This window comes from Carassius auratus, chromosome 31, assembly GCF_003368295.1.
Source record: "Carassius auratus strain Wakin chromosome 31, ASM336829v1, whole genome shotgun sequence".
NCBI lineage: Eukaryota > Metazoa > Chordata > Actinopteri > Cypriniformes > Cyprinidae > Carassius > Carassius auratus.
In genome coordinates, this window is record NC_039273.1 from 9,770,470 (window position 1) to 9,788,221 (window position 17,752).

Below are 17,752 nucleotides of genomic sequence, written 5' to 3' on the forward strand. Positions count from 1 at the left end.
ATCGCACAATTTTACCATCAGCCTCGCAATAGGAATGGCTCGCCTCCCTCAAATCTCACCACACCTGTCGAGCGCGCTGGTGAACGTGCGCTGCTCACGCTCAATTAAAACTCTCGAGATTACTGAAACATGCGCCCGTGCATCTCTCCCTTCCAGAGAGCACCTTTGCCCTCCAAGAACCCAAAAAATGTCTAAGGTTACGTATGTTACCCTGTTACGAAGGAACGAGACACTGCATCGAGAACGAATGAGGAACGCGTCCAGTGTGACGTCTCTGAATAATGGTATAATCAGTCCAATGGAAGAGCGTGACATCATAGGCGGGTGACGTCAGAGACCAGGAAGCATGAGCGGCGAAGCCCGTAATCAGCCTCAAAGGATGAAGTAAGCGCCGACCAGAGATGCTGGAAGTGTAGCACTGTGACGCAGCGTCTCGTTCCTTCGAGGAACCAGGGTTACATACGTAACCTTAGACTTTCCTCTTCAGGAACTTGAGCTACGTCGAGAATGAATGGGGAACGAGAATGCCCACGCCACCAGACTTTCAAATCTCTGCCTAGTGTGGAAGAGCACAGCTAAAGCAAAAGAAGGAGAAGGAGCCTGACAGAAATCGGGGACAACCTTCCAATGGCCAAACTTCAGAAGGAGTGAGACTTGACCCCCAGGAGAGGGGAGATCAGAGGACTCGAAGCTTAGGTTAGCATCCTGATCACAACTTAGCATAAGCATCTTCTTGCCGGAGGCCTCAGCTCACCATGGAGGAAACATGTAACCAGAGGGTTTCTGCTCACTGACTGGCCACCGAGAGGGGCGCAGTATAGGCCACCATGGCCGCCACGTAGACCTTCAGGGTGGAGAGCCTGCAAGAAACTCCAGCACTGTACCATCTGGGCAGTTAACTGGGTCAAGCTGGCAGTCTCCGCACCAAGAAGTGAAAAGCTTCCACTTCAAGGCATACAGTTTCCTCATTGAGGGAGCTCTGGATTGGAGAACGGTCTTACAACCTTGGTTGAGAGACCGGAAACTAAGAGTTGTGCATCCTCAGAGACAACACCTACAGCCTCTAAGCTCCATGCAGGGGCGCACCCTCCGCCTGCGAGAGGAGATCTCTCCTGATGGGAACCTCCCATGGAGTGCCGTCAAAAAGAGAAATCAGGCCCAGGAACCATACCCGGCCCGGCCAGAACGGGGCTACTAACAGCAGCCAGACTCCGTCCCGGCACACTCTGTCCAGAACTCCTGAGAGCAGAGCAATCGGGGGAAAAATGTACAGATGAAGCCTCGGCCACGTCTGGACCATGGCTTCCAGCCCCACTGGAGCTGGATGAGTTAGAGCAAGCCAGAGGGCACAGTGCGATGTCTCTCGAGTCGCAAACAGATTCACCGGAGTCTGGCCAACCTCTCCAACCCTGCTTCATCACCTCAGTGTGAAGCCGCCATTCCCCGGGCCTCAGCCCCTGCCTCAACAGGATGTCTGCTCCCATATTAAGATGCCCAGGAATGTGAACTGCTTCGCCGCTCATGCTTTTATGCTAACTGGTCTCTGACGTCACCCGCCTATGACATCTCGCCCTTCCATTTGACTGATTATACACGTTATTCAGAGATGTCACGCTGGACACGTTCCCCATTCATTCTAGACGCAGCTCGAGTTCCTCAAGAGGAATCATCTATGCATGCTGGGACACAAAACAAAGGGAGCACTGCATGTTCTTCAAAACAGAAAATAAATAAATTAATAAATGTATCACTTGGTTTGATATCATGATATTTGAGAATGTCTACCTAAAAGTTCATGATATTAGTGTGATTTTAGTTGAATATATGTTACAGTTATCTGAAAACATTTTGTGCTATTTTATGCTAAATTAAAATCTGTGTTGATATGCTAATGGTCAATGTTTACCTGTTGAATTAAAAAAAGTCTAAGATAACAATATCCAGTATGAAAGTTACATTGCTCTGTGGGTAAATCTCTTACAGTCTGCTGCCGCAGGGCGGCGACAGAGCACTGCGCTTACGTATGTAAATTAGAAATGTTGTCGTCACTGTATACGTAGCTCTGTAAACATGGCGGAAGTTCAGAATGAAGCAATGTGAATGTGAGCCAAGGCATGAAGAGGCTGGGATGGCGGACCAGACGTTGACGGTACTTTTCAAACTTTTAGCTGCGGGATTTTATGGAATCAGCTCTTTCCTGATAGTTATAGTGAACAAGAGCATCTTGACAAATTACAGGTAAGAAGACTTTTTACTGGAGTTACATACTCTGTATTTTGTGAGTGCTTGACTGTCTCTAGATGTTGAATGCTTGGGATAGTTGGACACTTAATTGTTGCCGAAGTATCAGTGTGCTACGGAAGGCCGTTGATCTCAGTGGTCAGTGATCTTGTGGTTTTTTTTTTTTTTTTTTTTTTTTACAGAAAAGTGCACATGTACCACTGTGATACTGTAATATTGTTTAAGTTCTTTAGAGTACAGTGTTAATACAATATTGCATGGAAATGGTACTCATTCAGTAATGGTTTTATCAAGTAACGTTATGCTATTACCGTCTTGCACAATCTCTTTACTTTTGTATCACCACGTCCCATTTATGTACGCATAGTGAGCTACTACCTGGTTCTAAGTATTTAAAATGATGATTATCTAGATTTTGTCTTTTTTTAAGTGCAAGAATCCTGAAACTGTGTAAATAAATAGTGTGACTGTAAAATAAAATAATTATTTTGTATGGACTAAACTGAGTTAGGGATGTAGTATAATAATACTGTATATATAAAAAAATCACAATAAACTCTACATTGCATATGATGGTTCATTCTATAATAGCACAACAGTAATGATAATGAAAAGAAACATGTAAACAAAACTTTGTGCTTTTAGTCTTTGCTAAAAAGCAATCTTTTCCGAACAGGTTCCCCTCTTCGATATGTGTTGGAATTGGTCAGGTGGGTTTTCATTCTTCGGAAAAAAGTTTTTCTCACTCTCCATATTTTGGGCTTTACACATTACATTACAGAGCAGAGTGTCATGTACATAATGTGACTTTCCTCTGCAGATGCTGGCAACAGTTGTTGTGTTACGGGTGGGAAAGGCCCTCCGGGTGATCACCTTCCCTGAGTTTGATGGGAGCATACCTAGAAGGGTGAGGAATACTGGTCTTGTCACATGTTCTTTCCCCACAGAACACATTTATTCTAGAACAGTGGTGAAAGTCTTTTTTTTTTTTGTTGACATGGGATAAAATAAACTTGTGGGGCTGCAAAAAATAAAATAAAAAATGCTGTTTTGTAAGTGTTGCTCACAACTTTCTTGTATGCCTTCTCAATATTCATCTATCTATTTTATAATTGCAGACATTTCCACTACCTTTTCTGTATGTTGGGAATCAAATAACAGGACTCTTTGGGACAAAAAGACTTAAGTATGATTCTGTACATAACAGCTTTACACCAGTCTGCCTTATTGTTTAGTATTTTATTCATTGGTATCTAATTAATTAGTTTTTCCTTCCTTCAGCCTGCCAATGTTTACAGTGTTGAGGAGGTTTTCGATTCTCTTTACGATGCTGGCGGAGGGGTTCTTGTTAAAGTAAGTGACAGTTCTCCAGTTACTATGGCAATGTTTCTGATAGCTTTTATCGAAATTAATTAATATTATGATGATAAAAGTATCACTGATTATGTTTCCTCATTACAGGAAGAAATTCTCCTGGCCGGTTCAGCTGACAGTGTTTACTATGATTCTAGGGGCCTTTGTAGCTGCAAGGTAAAAGTTGCCAGTGACACTCTTTTTGTTTGAAGAACATGCCAATTATTCAAGGTATTGTTTATAAGACTGTTGCAACATACAATTTAATTCTACATCACTGTCTTACTGCGAATCAGGAAAAAATTCCAACCAAATCTGCATGCATTTAATCGCATATGTCTTTTTACAGTGTTTGATGAGTGCCCTTATATTTCTTGTACAGTGCTGACTTGGCTTTTGACCTGCAAGGGTACATGTTCATTTTAATGAACGATGTCTTTACTGCTGCCAACGGAGCTTTTGTGAAACAGAAACTTGACTCTAAGGTAAGGAAAGCAACACATTCATGATCAAGATTACTCAAATACCTTAAGTGCACTGTTAAATTTGACAACGGATTTAGGCAGCATTTTGTCCGCACATCTTGCTATCCTGCCCACAGTTCTATCAGAACAAAACGGAAACCCTTTGGTTTTGTGGCTTTCACATATTAATTTTTACTGTACCCAGTCTGAGAAAAACTTCACATATGCATGTTCTAACATTTTAAGCACAGGTTCAGTTTCAATATATTTAGAAGAAATGCGTATGTTTGTGTTTAATGACACGGAGAGTGCTGGCACCATGATGAGCAGTGTTTACTGCATTACCCTACTGGCTTGGACTGAAAAAAGAAGTTCTGTGTGTTCTGTTTGAGGCCTTCAGAGAGAGTAGTTTTATAACCGTTACAGCTTTCATTGAACAATGTGGGTTATGTGGAAATACAGCTTTATCCACTGACAACTTGAATACGGAAGTCAAAATTTTGCAACCTGTTAAAACTTACGCTGACATGCTGAAGAAAGACCGTTGCTTCATTTCAGACTTTTGGATACCATCTGTTTCTCTGTGAGAAAAGAGCAGCTAGTGTAGAGGGTGCGAGAGAAGAGAGAAATCATGACTTGACGTTACTGTACCTCAATTTGTCTGTCTCTCTTTTCTTTTTCTATTTGTTGATTTTTGTCCTGTAGGAGCTGGGAAAGTATGGCCTGCTCTATTACAATTCTTTATTTATGATTCTTCCAACACTGCTATTAGCACATGTCACAGGGGATATGGATAAGGTAAGTTTATTTATTTATAATTATTTTATTGTATTATTGCACTTATTTTTAAACCTTTTTTAATTTTATATATAGTTTTATCTAGCAATGGATATTGGCTCATTAATTAAAATAGAAGTGCACATACAGCAGATAGATAGTTGGATAATTCTCACTTATATATAATATATTGTGTTCACATACCAGACCTTAAATAACCCCCAGGACTCTAGTCATTTCTAAGAGTCCATCTCTCAACAAGACTTCATACCCATAGATGATCTGGCAACCGCAAACACACCATCTGCTCAGCTGCAGTGAGCTCACATTGCCAGAGAACACACAATTAGCCAATTGGAACGACTGCACGTTTGTCATAAATTCTTTTGAAATCATAGCAAGCTGAAGGACATCAATTTCAAATAACTGCATTTTCTGAAAGCGTGCTACATCCTGGTCTTTTTGAGCAAGTATTGTGAGCACTAGGCTCAGATGTTTGAGAGGTTAGGATGACAGGGCCCTGCTCCATGAATCCCTCATTTTATTTAGCTTGGTGAGTTTATAGGGAGGTAACAGTTTATTTGGCAGGTGCTGCTTCGGGAAGGAGAGAGGACAGGAGGCAATGTTTTTTTGTTTTGTTTTTTGCGCACAAGGACGCCATTATACCAGTCAGGGTAACTAGCATAGGGAATGTAGTAGTCTATGAATTTATTTGTTAAGTATATTCCTTTTAGGTGAGCTCTTCACCTCTTTTTAGACTTGTTGAGTGGATCAGTTGTTTTTTACTCCCCATGTGAATACATTCTCTACAGTTTCAGCTATGATAGCCTATGAACAAAAATAAACGTGTTATGTTATGACATTTTTACCATGCAAGACCTTTAAAACTGAATGGCTGACTAATGTTATCACTCTGTTTGTGTTATTGAAGGATCTTTAGGTAATTATTTCATTTAAGTGTGTCTTTCCATGCATCAATAAATGTCTTGTTTTTCCCCCTAGGCTTTTGAATATGAAGGCTGGTCAGATGTGCTTTTTATAGGTCAATTCATTATCTCTTGTATAATGGGGTAAGTTAACAAAGGAACTTTATATTTGGTAAATACTAGGGCTGTTAATGTGTTAATTAAGTGGCACTCGTGTGTTTTAGTTTGTGTTAGTGTGATTATTAAAAAAAATTGTCTGTAAAATTAATTTTTTTCTTTTTGTAACTGATTATTCATAAAATCTCAACAAATGATATATCACCAAAACATTAAACTCTATCAATTGTAGAAACGCAAACACCAGCCAGTGCCCTTGGTCTATACAGATGTAAGATCACATTTAAGTGCCAAAGAAAATTATTTTATTGCAGAAGTACCTTGAGCTCCTCACATTTAACAAAGACCCACCAATTCACTCAACAAATGAAACTACTACTGTAAATTGTCTCAATACTTGGTAGGGACTCCTTTTGCTTTAATTACGGCCTTACCTTGATTCTCTATGGGGTTCAGGTCTGGTGAGTTTGCTGGCCAGTCAAGCACACCAACACCATGGTCTTTAGCCAACTTTTGGTGCTTTTGGCAGTGTGGGCAGGTGAGCATCTTCAAAAAGCTGGTCAGCAGAAAGAAGCATGAGGTGCTCCAAAATTTCTTGGTAAATGGGTGCAGTAACTTTGGTTTTCAAAAAACACAATGGACCAACACCAGCAGATGACATTGCACCCCAAATCAACACAGACTGTGGAAACTTAACACTTTACTTCAAGCAACTTGGGCTATGAGCTTCTACACCCTTCCTCCAGACTCTAGGACCTTTGTTTCCAAATGAAAAAACTTACAAAGTTTTACAAAACTTGCTCTCATCTGAGAAGAGGACTTCTCAGGGCAACAGTCCAGTTCTTCCTCTCCTTAGCCCAGGTAAGACACCTCTGATGTTGTCTGTGGTTCAGCAAATTCCTTGACATGTCTGTGTGTGGTGGCTCTTGATGCCTTGACCCCAGCCTCAGTCCATTACTTGTGAAGTTCACTCAAATTCTTGAATTGATTTTGCTTGACAATCCTCTTAAGGCTGCGGTTCTCTCGGTTGGTTATGCATCTTTTTCTTCCACACCATTTCCTTCCACTCAACTTTCTGTTAACATGCTTGGATACAGCACTCTGTGAACAGCCAGCTTCTTTGGCAATGAATGTTTGGGGCTTACCCTCCTTGTGAAGGGTATCAATGATTGTCTTCTGGACAACTGTCAGATCACCAGTCTTCCCCATGAAAAAAAGGCTCAGGAAACCTTTGCAGGTGTTTTGAGTTGATATGCTGATTGGCATGTCACCATATTCTAATTTGTTGAGATGGGTGGGTTTTTGTTAAATGTGAGCCACAATCATCACAATTAAAATTAAACTACTTAAGTGTGTGTGCATGTATTTATTACACGAATTTGACAGTTTGAGTTGAATTATTGAAATAAATGATCTTTTCCACCACATTCTAATTTAGTGAGATGCACTTGTAATGGTGAAAAATTATGTTGTTAAATTGTTTATTGCATTGTTTTAGTGTTGTGTGTTGCCATGATGCTGTATGACACTTCACACCTTCTATATAATAGTATTTACCTGAGCTTGGAAGGGAAAAACTTTGTGACTAACTGTGGTTTTACACATGGCTTTCTTAATGCCACTTGTGTTTTAGGTGGTTGTAACTGGATTATAACGAAAATGCAAAATACATTTTAATACTTCAGTAGATTGGAATATTACAACCCCAAATCAGAAAAAGTTGGAACGTTTTGTAAAATGCAATAAAATCAAGAATCTGTGTTTAGTTAATTTTCTTTAACCTTTATTTAATTGAATATAAGTGCAAAGAAAAGTATTTTGTAAATATAAACAAATGTACATTTTGATGGCTGCAACACACTCCAAAAAAGTTTGGACAAAGGTATGTTTAACACTGTGTCTCATCTACTTTCCTTTTCATAACAATGTTTAATCGTTTGGGAATAGTTGAGTATACTAATTGTTAAAGTTTTGAAAAAAGCATTTCTTGCTTGATACAAGACTTCAGCTGCTCAACAGTCTGTGGTCGTCATTGTCTGGTCTCCTTTTCATGACTGGTCAGTCATTTTTGATATGAGACAGATCTGAACTGCAAGCAGACCTATATTCTTTGTGATCTTGCATTGAGTTTTTTTTTTTATTATTATTATTTTTCATTTGTTTGACACTTCTCTCATGAAATTTGTCATGATCCAGCTTTGCTTGTAATGCTCCTTGGCTTTTATACCCCAACTTGATACTCTCATCGATTACCAATTCACCTGCTTACAGTGAACTGTTTCAAAACGGTCTAATTTGGACATAACCTTTTCACTTTTATTTTTCCTCTGTCCCAACTATTCTGGAGTGTGTTGCAGCCATGAAAGTCAAACATTTTTATATTTACTGAATGGATTTAAGTTGGTCTGTGAAAATATTGGGAATCTTTTCTTTGTGCCTTTGTCAGTAAAATAAAAGATTAACAGAATTAACATCACAGATTCTTGTGATTTTTTTTTTTTTTTTTTTTTTTTTACAAAACATCCTTATTTTTTCTGATTTGGGGTGTCAAAATGATCTCAGTTAATAATAAATGTAATAAATACATTTGTTTTATATTTGTGTTTTTATTTATTTCATTGCATTTTACAAAACGTCCTTACTAATTCTAATTTGGGGTTGTAACATTTTTTTAATTACATTTTTTTATTAATTTATTTTTCTAATATAAGTTAAGCTTAATCATTAAAAAAAGAAATTGACACTTTTTTATTTTTTGTTAAGATAAAGTGTAGATTTATGATATCAAGCATTAGATATTTCCTAAACAACACATTTTCTGTTGGTACATTTGCAGGTTCATTTTAATGTACTCCACCGTACTTTGCACTCAGTACAACTCTGCGCTAACTACTACCATTGTTGGCTGTCTAAAAGTAAGTGTTTTTTTTTTTTTTTTAAACATGCCAAGATTCAGTTTGTCCTGCTTTTTATTATAATAAAAAGTTTTGTCTACCTACAGAATATATTAGTGACGTATATTGGAATGGTGTTTGGAGGAGATTACATTTTCTCATGGACTAACTTCATTGGTCTGAACATCAGGTAAGAAGTGGGCTTTTCCCAGAAGGGTACAGATGGGATGCATGGGATTTAGTGTGACGCTGATGATCTGATTGCTTGTACTTGTCTTCTCAGTATTGCTGGCAGTCTGGTGTATTCCTACATTACCTTTACAGAGGAGCAGACCACCAAACAGAGTGAGAATACCAACAAACTCGAGGTCAAGGGGAAAGTGTCTGTATGACCAGTTTGTTTGACGTTTATAATGCACAAGGCTGTATATATGAGTTTTTGTAAGAAGTCACTCTTGAGATTGCTTTTTTTAAATTATTATTTTATGAAGAAGATATAGACTGAAAAAGGTACACAGGTGCTGGCAGGACATCATATCAAATGAAAGTTTCGGTCAAGTTTCAAATATACCAGAATGTGTTATTCCAGAGTAAAATTTGCCTGTTAATTTTCACTTCTGTTAAGAAGTGGTGTCTGTGTTATACTGATGGTTTGTGTCCTGCAATGTTGGACGCTTGCCACAAATTGGGAATGAGGACTGTCATAAGTGTTGAAACGCCTGTTGTATTCTCTATTTAAGAGTTATTTTAAAGAGTTTTAGTCAGAAAGGCTGTTTATTTTCATGAGAGTCGTTTTTTTATTGCTAGGATTGTGAATTGTATTTTATTGTTGGTAAAGGGTTTATTCTAGCTATAAAAAGGGAGTTTACATACATTTGATTAAATAATCTTGTGACAGTTCTCATAACCTGTTACACAACTTGAGTTTTACAGGAATGTTCCTTCAAAACCTGAATGATAAATGGAAAGTGAGTGTTTGAATGTGTAAAACAAGGTACATGTGTGCAACTTAAGTAGATGTTTGATTTTGAGTCTTTTGATAACAAGCTTTAAAGAACAGTATTTTGTGTTAAGTGTTCTCAGTGTTACACAGTGTTCAACTGGACATATTCTTATAATGGCTTTTGTATTTTTTTGTATTTGGGAATGGGATGCAGTATAACTGTTTTGTATTAATGAAATCATTATTATAAATGCAAATGCTCTAGTAATTGCACTTAAACAGTTTACATGTTTTCTCATTTGTCAGTGACTTAAAATGGATACTAGTTTTTGCAAGAACATTGTAATACAATATGCACAAACATTTCAGTATGTTGGTCTGTCTTGTCTAAGGTTGGTTGCTACATTTGGGCAAATAAGAAAATGAGGATGTCTCCTACAGTCGTGGCCAAAAGTTTTGGCAATGATATATATTTTGTGGTTTGCAAAGTTTGCTTCTTCAGTGTTTGTAGATTATTTTGCCACATGTTTCCGTGATATACTAAAAGCATATACGTTTTAAAGGTTTTTATTGGGAAAATAATGGGAGTCAGTATTTACAATGTTTGACCCTTGTTCTTCAAAACCTCTACAGTTCGTTCTGGCATGCTGGATATTAGCTACTGGGCCAAATCCTGACTGATAGCAATCCATTCTTGCCATAGTAGTTCTTGGAGTACAGTATATCACAATTTATGGGCTTCTGCTTGTTTTGAGGAATGACCACAGGTTCTCTATGGGATTGAGATCCAGGGAGTTGCCTGGCCACAGATCCCAAATGTCAATGTAATGTTCTTCAAGCCACTTCTTTATCACTCTTACTTTGTGACGTAGTGCTCCATTGTAATTACTCATGGATCGTTGGAAGAAGTCGCTCTTGCAGGATGTTCTGATACCACTCTTTATTCATGGTATTATTTTTGGGCAGAATTATGATAGAGCCCAATCCCTTGGTTGAAAAGCAACCCCACACATTGATGGTCTCGGGATGCTTCATCAATTTTTAAGATTTCCTAAAACTTTGGAAGGGAGCTTCATCAAAGAAAATAACTTTGTAACAGTCTTCTGCTGTTCTCTCCTTGTTCTTCAAGTAGAGTCTCAGTCTGTCCTTGGCGTTTTTCTTGGAGAGAAGTGGTTTCTTTGCTGTCCTTCTCGACATCAGGCTGTGGTTCTTTGTAGCAATTTCGTTGCTTGTGAGGACATTTTGATGCAAAGCAACGAGGGCTGCACATGTTTTTGGAGGTAACCATTGCTAATAAGGACACAATGATTGGAAGCGCTTCTTCCCTCTATCAGTCTGCTCTTACAGTCTAATTAGTCTGATAGAGAATTTACCAAACTAGTACTCATCCACACTTTCCACATGTGCTGCTGAAATTATTAGTCAATTAATGTTAGCTGGTCTTTTTGTGTCGGATCAAAAAAAAAAAAAAAAAAAAGTTAAATAAGTTTGAAAAAATTTTAGCCAATGAAGCTTTTAGAAATTATTTAAAAGGCATCTGATTACTCTATGATAGACAATGTAATTGAACACAACACCAGCTTAAGCAGCAAATTTTGCAAAATACAAAGTGTATGTCACTGCCAAAACTTTTGGCCATGGCTACATTTATGTCTGATGTATGCTAGTCTGAAAATATCACAATTCTCAGTTATTTATTGTGCTATATTTGTACATCTGGAAAAGCTGATGCATTCTGCGGTTACTGAATGAATGTCTGTTTTCAGTCAGGTATGCTACTTTTTGAAACACTTTGTGTTTAGATTTTAATTTTATGGATGGTGTGCATTTTTGTGCTTTATTTTATTATTATTTTTGCACCGATTGATATTGTTGCTGCAGAAGTATTTTGGGTTCAACTTGTAATTTTTATTTGATCTTTTCATGTTTTTATTCACTTTAGTTGAAGAAACATAGCTTGATCAATTTCATATCTGCAAATTCTCTGTGATCAGTGAGAAATGGGATGTGTACAACATTTAAAATACCTCAGCTCAAAGAATGAATATATATATATATATATATATATATATACGTGTGTGTGTGTGTGTGTATGTTATTTTCTGTTGTTAACCAAAGTACAATCCTTTTTCTTTTTTCATGTTGTCTATTGCTACTGTGGGAATAAATTGTGTACTTTCTCTAGGGTTGTTTGTATGTTATTTGTTACATAAAGCCATCTCATAGTTTTTAGTTCTACAAAACATACCATTCTATTTGGCTACTTCTGGGATGTCTAGAAGCAAGCACACATGATGTGACTGCTCCATGTGTTTCTAATGTGAGTGTACATGATTCTAAACCATTTTTTCTAGCATACTATTCATCTCTTTATGGGTAAAACCTTATTAATTTAATTTGTAATGAGAGGGAAGACAAATTTTGAAATACGTTTTAACAGTTTTCCAAATATACGGACAGTAACTGGCCAGCTGTGCTTGTCACGTTTGCGCATTTGCGCAGTGTTTGGACTTTGGTCATGACAGGACTTTTATTGTGTAGTAGCATTGACCACAGTAGTGCAGCTCTAACTCATTTTTAACACATTTATTATCGCTGGCTTCACAGAACCTACAACAACTATGGCGGAGGTAAGATAAACATTACAAAATGCAACATATAATGCACTTGAGCGGTCAGTGTAATCTTTTAATTAAATTTTATTTTATTTCATTTATAATTTTAAATATTTAAACGATGACGTGTTTTTAACGTTCAGCCCTGAATACTTAGGGCGCCCAATTTGAATGTGTTAGCAGCTAGCAGCTAACTTGTTGCTTGAGCGCCAAACTCACATTCAGTTAGTTATATGTCTAGTCTGCTTTTATTAAAAAACACCAGCAATGCCTAATAAATCATAACCCATCGCACCCTGTTATTTCTAGTCTCATTCATTAACATGAGGTTGTACTTGCTTTAACAGCTTTGCCTCTGACTGTAGATAATTCATAGTCAGATTCAGGTCATATATCATGGTTTTTACTTATGGTTTTTGTTCATATAATTAAACTCTCGGAATTAAAAAAAATAAATAAAAAATAATTAAATTAAAGCGTCTGCTAAATTTTTTTAATATCTTATTTTCTTCCCAGCCCTCCTTAAGTGGTCCAGGCTCTGAAGGTAAAGATTTCAGTTATTTTTATTTTACTACCAATAAAAAAATTAATGTAGGCTGCCACATTTATATTAATGTGTAGTATCATTAGTGTACATTTAATGCATTTAATAGTGTGTGTAGATATTAATAGTGTGTACCTCTATCTCTTTCTGTGTATAGAATAGATAATTATATTAATGTAAAAAAAAAAATACAATATTTCTTGTTAAATAGGAGCACATGGAGTGGTCCAGCATGAGGACAAAGACTTTGATCCTTCAGCAGACATGCTCATACATGACTTTGATGACGAGCAAACATTGGAAGAAGAGGAAAGGCTGGAGGGAGAGACCAACTTCAGTGCTGAAATTGATGACCTCACTCGAGTATGGACCATCAGTTTTTTTTTTATTATTTTAGTACATATGTTTGTGATGATATCATGAGGCACATTAAATAACCTTCACAGTCCACAGCCCTTTACTACTCTCTGGTTTGGTAGGAGGGTGAGATGCCCATTGAGGAGCTTCTGAAATTGTATGGCTACAGAACTGGTGGGTCTCCAGAGGAAGAGGAGGAGGAGGAGGAGGAGGAGGAGGAGGAGGAGGGAGACATTCAAGAGGAGGATCCTTCAGAGAATAATTGCAGCAGCCATAGTAAACACAAAGTAAAGCTCTTCATGAAAACAATGAATCTGTATGTTTTTGTATGCATAAGCATAGTAAAATCAACGAATCGTTGTTGTGGCTGTCAGGAGCTTTCTGATCAAGAGGAAGAGGACGTGCAGTCGTCTGGTGAGGAGCCTCCGTCCTGCAGTGTTTCTCACAGCACAGCTCAGCTCCTCTACCCTCGGCCATCCAATTACTTTATAGGTATGATCATAAAAAAAATAAAGCATGCTACATATGTATGAAAACGTGTTTCCTCCATGATTCCTCTCTTTAATTTTGAATATTGTGGTGAAAGCAAAATAACTATTTTGTAAACTCAAAATTTATAGGGAAAAAAAAAGTCAGGATTACTTTATAATTTTTTATTTTATTATTTTTTTTATCCCATGCAGACCATGGCAAAAACAGGTTTCCATACACAAATCAGCATCACACACTATATTTATCAAATAATTTCAAATGTAACAAATGTACACTAATGTTAATTAATTATTTCTGTTTTTTCATGTAGTATTTGCCTGGTAGGACCAGCAGATAGTGATAGTGATAAAGTCTAACTAGATCAGGCTCCATGTGACTTTTTGTTTTATAGGGGATGAGGAAGAATCTGAAGATGATGATTATATTCCATCTGAAGATTGGAAGAAGGTAGATTTTAGATTGTTGTTTTTCCTTCCTTCCTTCCTTCCTTCCTTCCTTCTTTTTTTTTTTTTTTTTTAAGATTTCAAACATGGATTTTTTTTTCTGTCATTCTTAGGAGATAATGGTCGGTTCAATGTATCAAGCACAGACTCCTGCTGGCATTTGCAAATATAAGGACAATGAAAAAGGTGACAAAACTGAATGATATGCTTATTTAGATGTGATGTGTATATATATTTAACACATGTTATATGTACACTTTTTTTTGTTGTTGTTTTTCATCTGCTTGTCTCCTATAAATGTAGTGTACGAGAATGATGATCAGCTTTTGTGGAATCCGGAGTTAATTCCAGAAGAAAAGGTTGTTGAGTTTTTAGCCGAGGCTTCTAAATGCAGCGAAGAGGAGACTGGTGTCCATGCAGTTCCTGAAGGATCTCACATCAAAGACAATGAACAGGCAGGTCACCATCCAATGACAAATTTACTTAAATCATGTCGACGATTCCCTTTTGACATCATGTTGTAATAGCAATTTATTTGCTTAAATTTCAGGCTCTTTATGAATTGTTTAAATGCAACTTTAATGCAGAAGAAGCTTTAAGAAGACTGAAATTTAATGTAAAGTCTACCAAAGGTGAGTATGTGTTTGTGTGTGTGTGTGTGTGTGTGTGTGTTAAAGATGATGTTAGTTAATGTTACAGGGTTTCTTAATTCATCCACAAGCCATCCACAAATTGAGTGCATTCCAATACTGAAGTATTTTGTCAAATACATTAAAAAAAGTAATAGAGACTGCTTAAAAGTTGTATTTTAAACATCTAAGTGTTGCTAATATAAACTAATTTTGTGTTCTCCAGAACATATTTATGAATTGTGTTCCCTTCAGTTTATTCCTTACATTTTCGGTCAGACTTTTAGTTTGGGGACCAATTCTCATGATAAACTATGACTTTGGCCTCAATAAGGTTCTAAAAATTTGAATGTATTAACAGCTTCAGAATGTTATTTTTGGGAAGTATAAAATGCTCCAAGGAGCTCTTAGCACGTCAGTCAACATTATCTCAATGTGTCACATCAACTAAAGTCTCTCTCTCCCTCAGAGGACATTTCAGTTTGGACGGAAGAGGAGTGTCGAGGTTTTGAGCAAGGACTCAAGACTTACGGAAAAGATTTTAACTCGATACAAGCAAATAAGGTTAGTGTTTAATCACATTCCCCATTCTACAACCTAATAGGATGGTATATGACTGTTCATTAGAGTAATCAGTTAGTTAACTTGGTTGTCTTTATTGTTCACTTAGGTAATTGTTACTTAATTAAATTTTCCAGGTGAGAACTAGATCTGTAGGGGAATGTGTGGCCTTTTATTACATGTGGAAGAAATCTGAGCGTTATGATTTCTTTGCACAGCAAACCAAGCTTGGAAAAAGAAAATACAGTCTTCGTCCTGGAGTTTTGTAAGTCACTCATCAACACTGTGGTAGATTAAAGGTCACTAGTCTACGTCCTCTAATTAAACTGTGTGTGTATAGAATCAGATGCTGTTTAAGGTCATATCCTGCCTGGTGTTTGTTTGGCATTACAGGGATTATATGAAGTGTATTTTGGATGAGAAGGAGAGCTCTGAGTCCAGTGGATCTTCATCTTCACTTCCCAAATCTTCCAACAACAGCAAACACCCATCAGAGCTAGAGAGTGACTCAAATGCACAGAATGGTAATCATCAAACTCTAACAAACACATTTTTAACCATATATATATATATACACACACACACACTCACCTAAATGATTATTAGGAACACCTGTTCAATTTCTCATTAATGCAATTATCTAATCAACCAATCACATGGCAGTGGCTTCAATGCATTTATGGGTGTTGTCCTTGTACCCATCCTCTGATGGCTACTTCCAGCAGGAAGCTCGAATCATTTCAAATTGGTTTCTTGAACATGACAATGAGTTCACTTTACTAAAATGGCCCCAACAGTCACCAGATCTCAACCCAATAGAGCATCTTTGGGATGTGGTGGAACGGGAGCTTCGTGCCCCGGATGTGCATCCCCAAAATCTCCAACTGCAAGATGCTATCCTATCAATACGGGCCAACATTTCTAAAGAATGCTTTCAGCACCTTGTTGAATCAATGCCACATAGAATTATAGAATTAAGGTAGTTCTGAAGGCGAAAGGGGGTCAAACACAGTATTAGTATGGTCTTCCTAATAATCCTTTAGACAGTGAATTTATTTTTCTTCATTAAGTGATACTTTGTGGAGTTAACCCCTTAAACGATCTCATATTACATGTATTATGTGTTTTTAACAACATCAAATATAAAATGTTATCTTGTTGATTTTACAGGTGTAGGGAGCCATTCCTCTCAGCCACTTCTTTGTGTCACAGATGAGAAATCTCAGGCAAACGGTTCTTCCACGTGTCCAGATATTTCCACAGGAAAGTCAGCACCCTGCTCTAACCCTGAAGCCAGCAGCCTGAGCACACAAGTCATGGAGATCACAGTCAAACAGGAGGAGGAAGATGAACGACCTCTCAAAAGGCTTAGGACTGACACCCTGTTTTTAGCATAAAGGAAGCTGTGTGTGGGAATTTCAGGGATGCAAATGAAGAATATTTCTGTCCTCTTACATTACTGTCACTGGGCTCAGTTCATATCTCAAACACTCATTACTGACTGTCATATCAGACAGTCATCTCTGTAGCACTATTTATTAGTAGAGGTTAAGATGATTAATGCTATTGTGTTTTCTCTAGGTTGTTTGAAACAAATAGCTGACTGTATTTTTATTGTGAAGCTTCTGTCAATTAGTGTGCTTAACATTGCTCTAGCTGTAACTTCACACTGTGGGAAAGCCCTCTATATGAAGTATAATACTGTAAATATTTGAAATCTAAAATAATTATAAAATACGCTTTTGTGTTTGGAACATTTTTAATAATTCAGGCGGTTGCAACACTGCAACATTCCATCCTTTTCATTTCGGAATTTCCTACTTGACCAAAGTGAATGGTTGATATTGGTATTTTAACACAAAAAGCATTTTTAGAAGCTTTATCCTCTTTATATGAAAAACTGACTTATTTTTGTATTTGATAACTATTTATTTTTTTAATCAGATATTGGTGATGCATGAGGCCAGTATACAGAGTATATTTGTATTAAGCCGGAGTGAGTGATGTTGAATTTAAAAGGCAATGCGGAAATGATGGGTGCTATTTATTCATTTTCTCACTGATAATGTCAACCCATACCTAAGATAGCAATTTTATTTTATTTTTTTTTACATTTTTGTAGGAGCTCTGTTATTCCTGTCAAAAATGGTAGAGTAAAATGGGTTCTACAGTTTCCATTAATTCGTTTTTGTCCATGTCTGCATAGCTTAGGAAAATCAGTACAGAAACATTACAGGGTGTCAAATAGATGTCAATTTCAATTAGTGAACTACTCATTCATTAAACTCTGATTATTTACTCAAATCCATAGTCTTTTGTGATTACTGTAATGTTACCACATTTTAGTGGATTGGATTGTACACTGAATAAATCTATCAAGCTGTTCTTATTTTGAA

The 17,752-nt window shown here is 37.1% G+C and overlaps 2 protein-coding genes across 3 annotated transcripts; both read left to right on the forward strand.

The window, feature by feature from the left end:
* The first annotated feature begins 2,069 nt into the window (after positions 1 to 2,069).
* On the forward strand, positions 2,070 to 11,899 carry LOC113050500 (UDP-N-acetylglucosamine/UDP-glucose/GDP-mannose transporter-like). Its single transcript, XM_026213501.1, has 12 exons — positions 2,070 to 2,238; positions 2,918 to 2,951; positions 3,062 to 3,148; positions 3,360 to 3,427; positions 3,523 to 3,594; positions 3,703 to 3,771; positions 3,977 to 4,079; positions 4,764 to 4,856; positions 5,838 to 5,905; positions 8,715 to 8,793; positions 8,880 to 8,962; positions 9,056 to 11,899. Exons 1-12 carry the CDS (start codon positions 2,087 to 2,089, stop codon positions 9,162 to 9,164), a joined length of 1,017 nt encoding a protein of 338 aa, XP_026069286.1. The 5' UTR covers positions 2,070 to 2,086; the 3' UTR covers positions 9,165 to 11,899.
* A 329-nt stretch (positions 11,900 to 12,228) lies between these two features.
* On the forward strand, positions 12,229 to 17,752 carry LOC113050499 (mesoderm induction early response protein 1-like). Of its 2 annotated transcripts, none has more exons than XM_026213499.1 (13): positions 12,229 to 12,345; positions 12,847 to 12,874; positions 13,086 to 13,237; positions 13,354 to 13,518; positions 13,606 to 13,723; positions 14,115 to 14,170; positions 14,280 to 14,352; positions 14,470 to 14,621; positions 14,717 to 14,798; positions 15,265 to 15,359; positions 15,494 to 15,621; positions 15,750 to 15,880; positions 16,527 to 17,752. In XM_026213499.1, the coding sequence occupies exons 1-13, from the start codon at positions 12,337 to 12,339 to the stop codon at positions 16,751 to 16,753; spliced, it is 1,416 nt and encodes a 471-aa protein (XP_026069284.1). In that variant the 5' UTR covers positions 12,229 to 12,336; the 3' UTR covers positions 16,754 to 17,752. The 2 variants fall into 2 exon arrangements, with proteins under 2 accessions (XP_026069284.1, XP_026069285.1); XM_026213500.1 differs by having other exon boundaries at positions 12,233 to 12,345; positions 15,575 to 15,621.

What these genes read in the sequence shown, in the direction of transcription:
- LOC113050499 (XM_026213499.1), top strand. An exon ending in CATCTGAAGATTGGAAGAAG is followed by an intron (nt 14,171 to 14,279) that starts GTAGATTTTAGA and finishes TGTCATTCTTAG; the next exon opens with GAGATAATGGTCGGTTCAAT. An exon ending in TGACTCAAATGCACAGAATG is followed by an intron (nt 15,881 to 16,526) that starts GTAATCATCAAA and finishes TTGATTTTACAG; the next exon opens with GTGTAGGGAGCCATTCCTCT.
- LOC113050500 (XM_026213501.1), top strand. Translation starts at nt 2,087, where the DNA reads ATGAAGCAATGTGAATGTGAGCCAAGGCATGAAGAGGCTGGGATGGCG. An exon ending in AGCATCTTGACAAATTACAG is followed by an intron (nt 2,239 to 2,917) that starts GTAAGAAGACTT and finishes TTTTCCGAACAG; the next exon opens with GTTCCCCTCTTCGATATGTG. An exon ending in ATTATCTCTTGTATAATGGG is followed by an intron (nt 5,906 to 8,714) that starts GTAAGTTAACAA and finishes GTACATTTGCAG; the next exon opens with GTTCATTTTAATGTACTCCA.